Source organism: Oncorhynchus kisutch, linkage group LG1, assembly GCF_002021735.2.
Source record: "Oncorhynchus kisutch isolate 150728-3 linkage group LG1, Okis_V2, whole genome shotgun sequence".
NCBI classification, from domain to species: domain Eukaryota; kingdom Metazoa; phylum Chordata; class Actinopteri; order Salmoniformes; family Salmonidae; genus Oncorhynchus; species Oncorhynchus kisutch.
The window spans coordinates 39,508,341-39,520,951 of NC_034174.2; the positions used below are offsets into that span (position 1 = coordinate 39,508,341).

The 12,611-nt window shown below is 44.7% G+C and overlaps 1 protein-coding gene across 2 annotated transcripts in view; it reads left to right on the forward strand.

Moving 5' to 3' along the window:
• LOC109894301 (serine/threonine-protein phosphatase 6 regulatory ankyrin repeat subunit C) overlaps positions 1-12,611 on the forward strand; it is a 40,747-nt gene that overhangs the window by 17,008 nt on the left and 11,128 nt on the right. The window contains exons 11-27 of one of the 2 annotated variants that reach the window (XM_020487703.2): positions 4,289-4,371; positions 4,661-4,778; positions 4,884-4,952; positions 5,089-5,229; positions 5,325-5,384; positions 6,760-6,871; positions 7,342-7,413; positions 7,757-7,958; positions 8,136-8,223; positions 8,748-8,865; positions 9,801-10,020; positions 10,154-10,241; positions 10,449-10,532; positions 10,672-10,817; positions 11,074-11,156; positions 12,065-12,147; positions 12,334-12,425. In XM_020487703.2, the coding sequence (XP_020343292.1) occupies positions 4,289-4,371; positions 4,661-4,778; positions 4,884-4,952; positions 5,089-5,229; positions 5,325-5,384; positions 6,760-6,871; positions 7,342-7,413; positions 7,757-7,958; positions 8,136-8,223; positions 8,748-8,865; positions 9,801-10,020; positions 10,154-10,241; positions 10,449-10,532; positions 10,672-10,817; positions 11,074-11,156; positions 12,065-12,147; positions 12,334-12,425 (1,859 nt within the window). Of the gene's footprint in view, positions 1-4,288; positions 4,372-4,660; positions 4,779-4,883; positions 4,953-5,088; positions 5,230-5,324; positions 5,385-6,759; positions 6,872-7,341; positions 7,414-7,756; positions 7,959-8,135; positions 8,224-8,747; positions 8,866-9,800; positions 10,021-10,153; positions 10,242-10,448; positions 10,533-10,671; positions 10,818-11,073; positions 11,157-12,064; positions 12,148-12,333; positions 12,445-12,611 lie in introns of both variants that reach the window. The other variant, XM_031823886.1, reaches the window with a different exon arrangement.

Sequence of the window (12,611 nt, forward strand, 5' to 3'; positions counted from 1 at the left end):
GGAAGCCACTCAGTAAAAGGCATGTGACAGCCCGCTTGGAGTTTGCTAAAAGGCACCTAAAGGACTCTCAGACCATGAGAAACAAGATTCTCTGGTCTGATGAAACCAAGATTGAACCATTTGGCCAGAATGCCAAGTGTCACATCTGCAGGAAACCTGGCACCATCCCTACGGTGATGCATGATGGTGGCAGCATCATGCTGTGGGGTTGTTTTTCAGTTGCAGGGACTAGGAGACTAGTCAGGATTGAGGGAAAGATGAATGGAGCAAAGTACAGAGAGATCCTTGATGAAAACCTGCTTCAGAGAGCTCAGACTTGAGACTGGGGCGAAGGTTCACCATCCAACAGGACAACAACCATATGCAAACATCCAAGACAACGCAGGAGTGGCTTTGGGGCAAGTCTCAGTGTCCTTGAGTGACCCAGCCAGAGCCCAGACTTGAACCCGATCGAACATCTCTGGATAGACGTGTACAGCGACGCTCACCATCCAACCTGACAGAGCTGGAGAGGATCTGCAGAGAAGAATAGGAGAAACTCCCCAAATACAGGTGTGCCAAGCTTGTAGCGTCATACCCAATAAGACCCGAGGCTGTCATCGCTGCCAAAGGTGCTTCAACAAAGTACTAGGGTCTCAATTTCTAAAAAACGTTTTTTGCGTTGTCAGTATGGAGTATTGTGTATAGTTTAATGAAAAAAAAACAAAAAACGATTGAATCCATTTTAGAATAAGGCTGTAACATAACACAATGTGGTAAAAGTCGAGGGGTCTGAATACCTTCCGAATGCAGTGTATTTCCACATTTATTATTGCAATTCGTCCTTTACAATTCTTCATGCACTGGTGCTTTTGTTTAGGATTACAGCAAATAATTTCAAAATAATTTTTTGTGCGCTGTGGTTGGCTTCAGTCAAATTTCTTTTCAAGGAGGAGGGAGAGCATGATGCTTCATCTCCTGTGACTGAATTTATACATCCCATGTAATGTAAGTGGTAACGATGAGTTGAAATCCACTTAATTATTGTTTTGTGGCACATTTATTTTCTTTTGCGTGTTTCATAGGCCTATAGCCAGCCACAGAATTGGGCGCATAGGCTATTTACTGTTTCTATGACGACCGAACGGCTTGTGTTAAATAGTTTCTAAAAGGTGTCGAACTGACTGAATCAAGTCAATCTCCTATATCCCTTTGCTATTCATAAATCATACAATGTCGGTGTATTTCCATGGTATCGCAACGGAACAAGGAAACTAAAGCTCTTGTTTATATTTTCCTGGGATTCTAAGCCCATGTTGAGTCTTGCCAGTGACCGCTAATGTGACTGGTCAGTGTAGCCTAGTGGTGGTTGTTCGCCAATGAACGGCTCTTTTTGAACAGATCTTTCATTCTAACATTTGTCAAATATATGTATATATTTTAAAGTACTGACTTTGGGAAACCTTGCTTTAGGTTATTGTCCTGCTGAAAAGTTAATTAAACTCCCAGTGTCTGGTGGAAAGCAGACTGAACCAGGTTTTCCTCTAGGATTTTGCCTGTGCTTAGCTCCATTACATGTATTTTTTTTTATCCTGAAAAACTCCCCAGTCCTTAACCATTACAAGCATACTCATAACATGATTTAGCCACCACTATGCTTGAAAATATAGAGCGTTGTACTCAGTAATGTGTTTGTATTGGATTTGCTGCAAACAGAATACTTTGTATTCAGGACAAAAAGTTAATTGATTTGTCACTTTTTGCAGTATTACTTTAGTGCCTTGTCGCAAACAGGATGCATGTCATGGAATATGTTTATTCTTTACAGGCTTCCTTTTCATTCTGTCAATTAGGTTAGTATTGTTGTTAGTATCCATCCTCAGTAAAAATCCCCAAAACCAAATGTCAAGGGGTATGAATACACTATGTGGTTGCTTCAAGTTGTGTATTTACGGTCTTTAATGTATTGCGTTGTCGTCTACTCCAATATCAATGTTAGTCAATTATAGCCTAGTTCATTAAATAGCCTGCTCCATATTTGCAAATATGTTTGCAGTCCACATGGTTCTAATTGCATTGCTTCAATATTGTTCAACAGGCTGTAGAACTCACACTGATATAGGGGCTAGGCCTACTGTAAATTGCAGTCTGTGGACATGCCGTAGTCAATAAGAAAGATTAAATTCACTAGGCTATTGATAATCAAATTTTAATGAAAACAAAACAACTTGATTTAAAATAGGTTAAGTCTAAATACAATTCCAGGAACCATAATTGCTCCCTGTGGGTATATAATAGAGACAAGGCAGCTTAGACTATGGTAGGTTTTACACATATCTAAACTATTCACATCTAATATAAAAAGAAAAGGGGAATGTCCACTCACCGTTATACTGCCCCCAAATAATATTTTATAAACACTGGAACCATCTTACACATGGTATTCACCGAGGTCCTAATCTCTCCTTTCATGATGGGCACATGTAGCCTACATCATGGAGGGGGCTTTACGCACGTCCAAAACAGAAGCTGCGTGGCTAAAATAATTTAGGCCTACCTACAATACATAAATAACAGTTAATGTCAGCTCACTGTTTTGCTCTTCTCAAACTTTATTTTTTAATAAAACTTTGACTTAAGATTTATTTCCAAGCGGTCTCACGAGCCAAACCCTTTATCGACAGTCTTGACTACTTGGCGATTTACATTGGGCAGGACAAAAAAAAAAAAACCTTCATTGAGAGGGGAGGCTATGCTTGGGTTTTAATCAAATAAAAATCACATTACTCTTGTTCCATGTGCGTATGGGCGGTGTGCATCATGTCTGGATGGGCTGCATTTCCTCTGTCAAAATGCATGCCATAACCACCCGCGTTACAGCTTAAACCAGCTTTTGGTTGGTCTTAAATAAGCTGGCTTTAATGGGTCAAAATTGCCCTTGAAAGTGCGTTTGTCACTAGTACCGCCTTAACGCCAGCCGAAAATAGAGGCATAAGTGTCCACAGCAGCAGAGACAATAAAATACTTAATTTGAAGAAGAAACATCATTGTGGCAATTCATATTTTGCAGTACTGTAAATATGAAGTGATGATTGGTTTTAATGTTAAAAATGGTTCTCTTACTTAGAAAATAGTCCTGATCATGTAAGCCTGGACGATAACAAAAACAGCATACGGAATTCAAACATTTTCAGTAATTTTATTTGTGAAGTAATGTCTTTCTACTCAGTAGCACGACTAATTTTACCAATCTGGGAGGTAAAGTCTAGAGTTTTTCATATCGTCATACAGTCCTTCTCTCATCCCGGGACTTACGGTGTTACCGGTTTAGTACACAAGGGGGTGCTGAAATGTTTAAAGCCCATTGTGTGTGTATTAGAGAATGCTAACAAAATTAGCACAATAGCAGATTACCATAGAGGCTGCTATTTCATTTGCGAATTTCATTTGCGAATAATATCACCAACTGTTGTCACCTTCTCACCAAGCTGCTTGGCGATGTTCTTGTAGCCCATTCCAGCCTTGTGTAGGTCTACAATCTTGTCCCTGACATCCTTGAAGAGCTCTTTGGTCTTGGCCATGGTGGAGAGTTTGGAGTCTGATTGATTGCTTCTGTGGACAGGTGTCTTTTATACAGGTAACAAGCTGAGATTAGGAGCACTCCCTTTAAGAGTGTGCTCCTAATCTCAGGTCATTACCTGTATAAAAGACACCTGGGAGCAAGAAATAATAATTATTTCCCTCATTAAAATGCAAATCAATTTATAACATTTTTGACAGTTCAAATAAACCTACCAATTATAGACTGGTAATTTCTTTGTCAGTGGGCAAACGTACAAAATCGGCAGGGGATCAAATACTTTTTTCCCTCACTGTATTCTGCACAAACCTATACGGGATTCTGCCCAAGCCTAGTAAAGTTGTTAAAGTATTCAATAATGTAATGGAATTAAGGTATTAGAATGTACCAGAGGCCACCAAAATAGAACTCGATCTGAAAAAAAAAATCAAATTGTGGGGGGGGCATGCTATCCTATATTTATTTAGTCAGGTTACAGAAAAGACACACAATTCAGGTGTAGAACAACTGTATTTATGGCAGAACAAGACATCTCTCCTGAGAGAATGTTGTCAGAAGATCAGCTCTTCCACTGCTTATGCAACATAATGGTCCTCAACAGAACTAGCAGCAAAGCTTGCATTTCTCTTCTAGTTAACATTGTATGTTACATATTTGAGGCGATAGTGTCTGATCTCCTTGCCCGTCATATCTTCCCTTATCCATCTGTCATTGTTTCTCTCTCTGTAGACAAGGGATTCATGGGATGTTTTCGTTGCATTTGGCTGTGCTCTATGGGTTTTCAGACTGTTGTCGCAAGTTACTCTCCTCAGGTAAGTCTTTAGACTGATTGTTTGTATAATGGAAACGGATCATGTTTCATGGATGTGTACATTCAAATTGACCTAAGTAGTTCTTTATCAGATAGAATGTGAGAGGGCACGTACATACAATACATTCTTTAACTACTAACTTTTCCTCATTTAGTGTTATGTTCAGAAACAGAGATTTGAATAGATGTCCTTCTCACTACACACAAAGGCCATTGTTCTTTCCAGACCTCCTGATGTGGTCACCCTGTATGAACACACTTCCTGTTTTGTGCTGTCGCGCTTCCTGCAGGTCAGCTGTACAGCATTGTATCATCTCTAAGCAACGAGTATGTTCTGTCAGCCGGGTTTGACATCAACACCCCAGACAGCCTGGGGAGGACCTGCCTGCACGCCGCTGCCTCTGGAGGGTGAGCACGCGTACCCGCGCACACACATTTTGTTAATGAAGAGAGAGCTTTGTTAATGGTTGTGTAATCATCTCATTTGTATTTCTGTTCTCTCTTTGACTGCAGAAACGTTGAGTGTCTTAACTTGCTGTTGAGCAGTGGTGCCGACTTGAGTAAAAAGGATAAACTGGGAAAGTGAGTGGTCTCATTCTGGAATGCAACTTGTTTTTCCCCATAGGATTCACTCTGACACAAATGCTATTTTATTCTCGTCCCTTCTCCCGTGAGTGTGACTCATCACCTATCTCCTCTTCCCTCCCTCTCTTGGCAGAGCTCCTTTGCACTACGCTGCTGCGAATGGGAGCTACCAGTGCACGGTTGCCCTGGTGAGTGCTGGTGCCGAGGTGAATGAGCTGGACCAGAAAGGCTGCAGCCCCCTGCACTACGCTGCCGCATCGCAGACCTTCTGCCGGTGAGACACACACAACACACAACACACACACAGAGGGGCAAAAAAATATACCAGACTCCAAAATTTTAACTGACATTTTCTCCCCCCCCCCCCAGAGTGGACAGACATTACTCAGTCGGACACCAGAGTGAGGAGAGGGCGAAGGAGGATTTTTTGTAAGTCCCTCACCATGATGTCATCTCAGTTTTATCCAGCTTAAAACATATAAACCTACCAACTGACCAAGCTCAAAAATGTTGGTTTCTCAGAAGATGGGAACTGTTTAGAAATGTACACTTTCCTGCAATGGTTACCAGTTCAAGTTAACCCGCCCATGTATACTGAACAAAAATATAAACGCAACATGCAACAATTTTAAAGATTCTACTGCGTTACATTTCATATAAGGAAATCAGTCAATTGAAATCAATTCATTAGGCCCTAATCTATGGATTTCACATGACTGGGAATACAGATATGCATCTGTTGGTTACAGATACCTTTAAAAATAAGGTAGGGGCATGGGACCACCATTTGCCTCATGCAGCACAACACATCTCCTTAGCATTGAGTTGATCAAGCTGTTGATTGTGGAATGTTGTCCCACTCCTCTTCAATGGCTACATGAAGTTGCTGGATGTTGGCGGGAACTGGAACATGCCATTGTACATGTTGATCCAGAGCATCCTAAACATGCTCAATAGGTGACATGTCTGGTGAGTGTGCAGGCCATGGAAGAACTGTGACATTTTCAGCTTCCAGCAATTGTGTACAGATCCTTGTGACATGGGGCCTTAAATTATCATGTTGAAACATGAGATGATAGTGGCAGAAGAATGGCACGACAAAAGCCTCAGGATCTAGTCACGGTATCTCTGCATTCAAATAGCCATAAATAAAATGCAATTGTGTTCGTTGTCTAATTTATGCCTGCCCATACCATAGCCATACCGTTGACATCAGCAAATGGCTCGCCCACATGACGCCATACACGTGGTCTGTGGGTGTGAGGATGGTTGGACATACTGCCAACTTCTATAAAACGAAGTTGAAGGTGGCTTATGGTAGAGAAATTAACATTAAATTATCTGGCAACAGCTCTGGTGGACATTTCTGCACTCAGCATGCCAGTTGCACGCTCCCTCAACTTGAGACACCTGTGACGTGTTGTGACTGAACTGCCCATTTTAGTGGCCCAGTACAAGATGAACCTGTGTAATGATCGTGCTGTGTAATCAGCTTCTTGATATGCCACACCTGTCAGGTGGATGGATTATCTTGGCAAAGGAGAAACGCTCACTAACAAGGATGTAACTGAATTTGTGTACAAGATTTGAGAGAAATAAGCTGTTTGTGTGTATGGAACATTTCTGGGATCTTTTATTTCAGCTCATGAAACATGGGACCAACACTTCACATGTTGTGTTTATGTTTGTTCATTGTATTTGACGGCTTGTTTGATCACAATTTTTTTCCTCTCTGTGTTGACATAGTTGTGTATCCAGAAGCTTGTTGGTTGACCTAACATGACGGTCTCCCCTGTATGTGTAGTTGTTTGGAGTATCTGCTGGATAACGGGGCTGACCCGGCTCTGAGGAACACCAAGGGTTACAGCGCAGTCCACTACGCAGCAGCCCACGGAAACAAGCAGAACCTGGAGCTGGTGAGTCAGTGGGAAGAGGGACTGTGTGTCTGTGTGTGCATGCTGCAGACAGGCAAAGATGAGTCGTATCACGGATGCATTTCAACAGTGGCTTACCCTCCTCGTCTTCTGCACTATGAAAGAACAGGACAAGTGGCGGTGAAGTCCTAGTAGACATCCATGTTGCTTTCACTAGTCCGTTTTCAGATCAGTGCCGATGAAGACGAGGAAACTTTAGAGCATTGAGATGTGTTCAAATTTGCACTTGGTTTGAAACTGGTCATAGCCTTTGTAATAAAGTGGTATTTTCATCCACACCTTTAAGCGCTGGGAGTGGGTGTCGGTAAATCATTTACTTTCACTTCCTCGTCACAGGGCTAAGCTCAGGTGACTGAGTCGTGTACCGCTCCCTTTGGAAAGTGCAGTAATCTCTGAATGTGGTGCAGTGTGTACAGGTTGTAAACTCCTGTCTTTGTCCCTCTGTCCCCCAGCTCTTGGAGATGTCGTTCAACTGTCTGGGCGACGTGGAGAGCAGTGTTCCAGTTAGCCCTTTGCACTTAGCCGTGAGTACAGTACACCCGCTGAGCCTCGTTTCCGCTGGCCTGAAGGTCTACTTGGCTGTACTGTCTATGCACTTTCTATAGATTGTTTCAACTTCAAATGAACACATTGCACTAGTTTAATTATGGTCCCTCTTAGTTCTACAGTGCAAGTTCAAAGTTGGAGTGAACTATTAATTTAACACACTTACCCAATGAATTGACACGTTTACCCCCCCCCCCCCCAATTCTCACACACTTCAGTTTGACTGTTGTGTGGTTCTAGTTCTGAAGTTGGAGTGTGATGTCCCTCGAACACCGTGACCCATCGCCATTCTCACACTCGTGTTTTTCTCCCTCCACCCAGGCGTATAACGGTCACTGTGAGGCGTTGGGGGTGCTGTCTGAGACGCTGGTGAGTCTGGACGTTCGGGATGCGGGGGGGCGCACCGCCCTGTACTTGGCGGCCCAGAAGGGACACGCTCAGTGCTTGGAGGTCCTGCTGTCCCATGGGGTCTCCTGCCACCTCAGGGAGCGCCGCAACAAGTGGACCCCACTCCATGTCGCAGGTGTGTGTGTGCGTTTTCCACTTTCCGTGGTTTTCGTGATTGTTAGATTCTAATCCACAATGGTGTTTGGATGTGTGTATGAGCTTTTGTCAATATTTTCAGTCGTCTCTGTTACCTGCTCTTCATTGCGTGTGTGAGCTTGTCTCAATATTTGACCTCCGTCACCACCTCCTCCAGCTTCCAACGGCCAAACAGACTGTCTGCTCATGCTGGTCAACCGAGGGGAGAAGGCTGACATCATCGACATTGCCGACGTACAGGGACAGTGAGTGACTGTCATTCATTTCTTGAACATGTTTGTTGAAAAATGTGTGTTTGTTGAAAAATGTGTGTTTGAGTATGTGTTTGAGTATGTGTTTGAGTATGTGTTGTTTGAGTATGTGTTGTTTGAGTATGTGTTGTTTGAGTATGTGGTGTTTGAGTATGTGGTGTTTGAGTATGTGGTGTTTGAGTATGTGGTGTTTGAGTATGTGGTGTTTGAGTATGTGGTGTTTGAGTATGTGGTGTTTGAGTATGTGGTGTTTGAGTATGTGGTGTTTGAGTATGTGGTGTTTGAGTATGTGGTGTTTGAGTATGTGGTGTTTGAGTATGTGGTGTTTGAGTATGTGGTGTTTGAGTATGTGGTGTTTGAGTATGTGTTGTTTGAGTGTGTGTTTGAGTATGTGTGCACCCACTAGAATAGGAAAGATGATTTTTGCTGTTTTTCTAAACACAATTCTCAGGTAGTGGGATCCCTTTTTATCTACTGGTTATTTGTGTGTAAAAAACCCTGGGATTGTGTGTGTGTAGGACGGCCCTGATGCTGGCAGCTCTGGGCAGCCACACTGACTGTGTCCACATCCTGCTGGAGAAGGGAGCCGGGGTCGACGCCGCCGACAAGCGAGGCCGCACTGCCCTACACAGAGCTGTGAGTGTCCCCACCATGTGTATGTGCTTGGTCTAACCATAACATCTGCTAAATCTCAAAATATATTGCCAATGGGGGTCCCCTGCAGTCACGTTCATCGAATCTGGGTAGATGGGACACTTAGAGAAACTGCTGATGAACTACACTATATATACAAAAGTATGTGGACATCCCTTCAAATTAGTGGATTCTGCTATTTCAGCCACACTCATTGCTGACAGGTGTATAAAATCGAGCACACAGCCACGCAATCTCCATAGACAAACATTGACAGTATTTTTGCAATTTTATTTAACTAGGCAAGTCAGTTAAGAACAAATTATTAATTCCAATGAGGGCCTACCCCGGGCCAAACCCTCCCCTAACCCGGACGACGCTGGGCCAATTGTGCACCGCCCTACGAGACTCCTGATCACGGCCGGTTATGATACAGTCTGGGATCAAACCAGGGTCTGTAGTGATGCAGTGCCTTAGACCGCTGCGCCACTCGGGAGACTTATTGAAGAGCTCCGTGACTTTCAAAGTGGCACCGTCATAGGATTGTTTGTCAAATATCTGCGCTTCTAGAGCTGCCCCGGTCAACTCTTAAGTGCTGTTATTGTGACGTGGAAAGGTCTAGGAGCAACAACGGCTCAGCTGTGAAGGGGTAGGTGCCACAAGCTCACAGAATGGGACCGCCAAGTGCTGAAGCGAGTAAAAATCACCGGTCTTCTGGTGCAACACTCCCTGGAGACCAACTCCGTATTAATGCCCATGATTTTGCAATGAGATGTTTGGTGAGCAGGTGTTCACAGTTTTGGTCATGTAGTGTATATTGACCTGCAGTGATGGTCCAAGAAAGTTATTCCTTTCAACTTTCTTCTCGATCTCTCTGTCCTCTTTCTCTTGTCAGTGAAGGGTTCTGTCTCTAACTCTTTCTCTGTCTCCTCCTGCAGGCGGTGATGGGCAGTGAGGACTGTGTGTCGGCCCTGCTGGAGCATGGTGCTTCGGCTCTGTGCAGGGATTTCCGGGGGCGCACCCCCCTGCACCTGGCCGCCTCCTGCGGTCACATGGAGCTCCTGCGCAGCCTGCTGCAGGGCGCCACACGCACCGACCCCCTCGACTCAATGCTGGACTACAGCGGATACACTCCCACCCACTGGGCCGCTTACCACGGTGAGTCACACACACAACCTTCCCTGAGAGTCTACAAATAACCTCAGTGAGTAACACACAGTGTGGGATTGGGCTAAATAGCATTGAGAGAACTTCTAAACTGTGTCTTGACTACATCTCTCGTCTCTTTCAGGGCACGAAGACTGTTTGGACGTTTTACTTGAACACAAACCTTTTAGTATCCAGGAAGGAAACCCCTTCACCCCATTGCACTGTGCTCTGTGAGTACCGCCGCTGGTTCCCCTTGCTCTTTAGGGTTCTGGATTCCGCTATTATTATCAGAGCTTCTGTTTTGAAAAACGTAAATCTGTCGGAATGATGAGACCTGGTGTTGAATTCATCAGAATGTTGACCTGGCTACTGCTGTCCTTTTTGTATGACGGAGAGATGGAGGATGTTTTCTCACAGTTTGTCTGGTTCCTTTCCAGAATAAATGGCCATGATGGTGCTGCTGAACTACTGGTAGAGATGGTCGGACCTCAGATGGTGAACATCAGAGACGCCAAAGGAAGGTGTGTGTCTGTCGTGACTTTCTGCATATGCCTTTGTGTGTACGGAGCTCTGTCAAGTCTAGTGTATTGCAGCTTGCCACTCGCTTACCTGTCTCGGTCTTGTCTGTCTGGTGGTGGCTGTCCTGGGCTGTGCCTGAAGGACCCCGTTGCATGCAGCTGCCTATTCGGAGAGTGTTGGCGGGCTGCAGCTGGCCCTGGTCCAGGGGGCAGAGGTCAATGCCGTGGACACCACAGGACGCTCCGCCCTGATGGTTGCCGCCGACAACGGACGGACCACAGCCGTCGGTGAGTGGCCAGAAAATAGATAATGTAATTATTGCACCCAGTAAATATGAGAACTGAATGTTTAGTGGGCTTATTAGTTTGGTATACATTTGTTTTTATTTTATATGTATTTATTAAGTATTAATGAACTGTGTAATTGTGGACACCACATCAAATGGCAACCCTTGCTAGTGACCATAGCAAGTGGAGGAAGCTTGTTGTCGACTGTTCTGCAGCCGAATGATGTGTAATTGTGAGAGATGTGTGAACCCAACAGAGATCCTGCTGCACCAGGCCAAGGCAGACCTGACTCTGCTGGATGTCAACGACAACACCGCCCTTCACCTGGCCTGCAGCAAGGTGAGAGACACACACAGTCCTGCAGCAAGGTGAGAGACACACACAGTCCTGCAGCAAGGTGAGAGACACACACAGTCCTGCAGCAAGGTGAGAGACACACACAGTCCTGCAGCAAGGTGAGAGACACACACAGTCCTGCAGCAAGGTGAGAGACACACACAGTCCTGCAGCAAGGTGAGAGACACACACAGTCCTGCAGCAAGGTGAGAGACACACACTGTCCTGCAGCAAGGTGAGAGACACACACTGTCCTGCAGCAAGGTGAGAGACACACACTGTCCTGCAGCAAGGTGAGAGACACACACTGTCCTGCAGCAAGGTGAGAGACACACACTGTCCTGCAGCAAGGTGAGAGACACACACTGTCCTGCAGCAAGGTGAGAGACACACACTGTCCTGCAGCAAGGTGAGAGACACACACTGTCCTGCAGCAAGGTGAGAGACACACACTGTCCTGCAGCAAGGTGAGAGACACACACTGTCCTGCAGCAAGGTGAGAGACACACACTGTCCTGCAGCAAGGTGAGACTCCGTCATACGCCTAGCTGACACACGGTCTACTGTTATTTAGAATTATGACTCACTGTAGCCAAATTCACAACCTAAGTTATTTTTAAAACTCTGGCATCTATCAACTATACAGAAAACAAGCATGACAGATCCACATATCATTGGATAACTGCTTTACATCTTCAGATTGCTCATGTTTATTACTGTTGATGCCAAAGCATTATTAGGTGGCTGGGAAATGGCATGTGTGTACTAAACCTGACCTTTATGTGTTTCCCTGCAATAGGGGGTATATTTGTACATCAAGCTGCCTTGCGCTACAGAAACAGGAGATCTTGCCTTTATAGGCTGTTCTCGGACAAGGCTCGCTTGCTTACTTAATGTGTTTTCTCCCACAGGCTCATGAGATGTGTGCCCTGTTAATCCTGGGAGAGATCAGCGACCCCTCCCTCATCAATGCAACAAACAGTGCACTGCAAATGTGAGCCATCATCGCAGAGACTCAACTGTTCAACACTGTATAAAACCCAAGCTTCATCTCTCACTCAGCCCCTTTAAACTCCCAGTCTATATGACTCCTAACTGACCTATACAAAACCATGAAGACCTAGCGTTTTGTTTACCCAGGTGGTCTATTGACTGTTTATCCCATTTCCCTCTTCCCCAGGCCCCTTCATATCGCAGCGAGGAACGGTCTGGCTACAGTGGTCCAGGTGCTCCTCAGCCAGGGGGCAGCTGTGATGGCTATAGATGAGGAGGGTGAGTCACCACAGTGTCGGTTAGTGTTGGCCATTTTCTTCTGTCGCTTCGGATAGCGTGTCTGATATGCATGTTCACTTCTTGACTAAGCAGGTTGTTATTGGAAACCATAAAAGATCATTTGTTATTCTTAAATGTGAAATATACATTTTAATCAATGTGCGTGTTTCTGTCTCCTATCGTCAG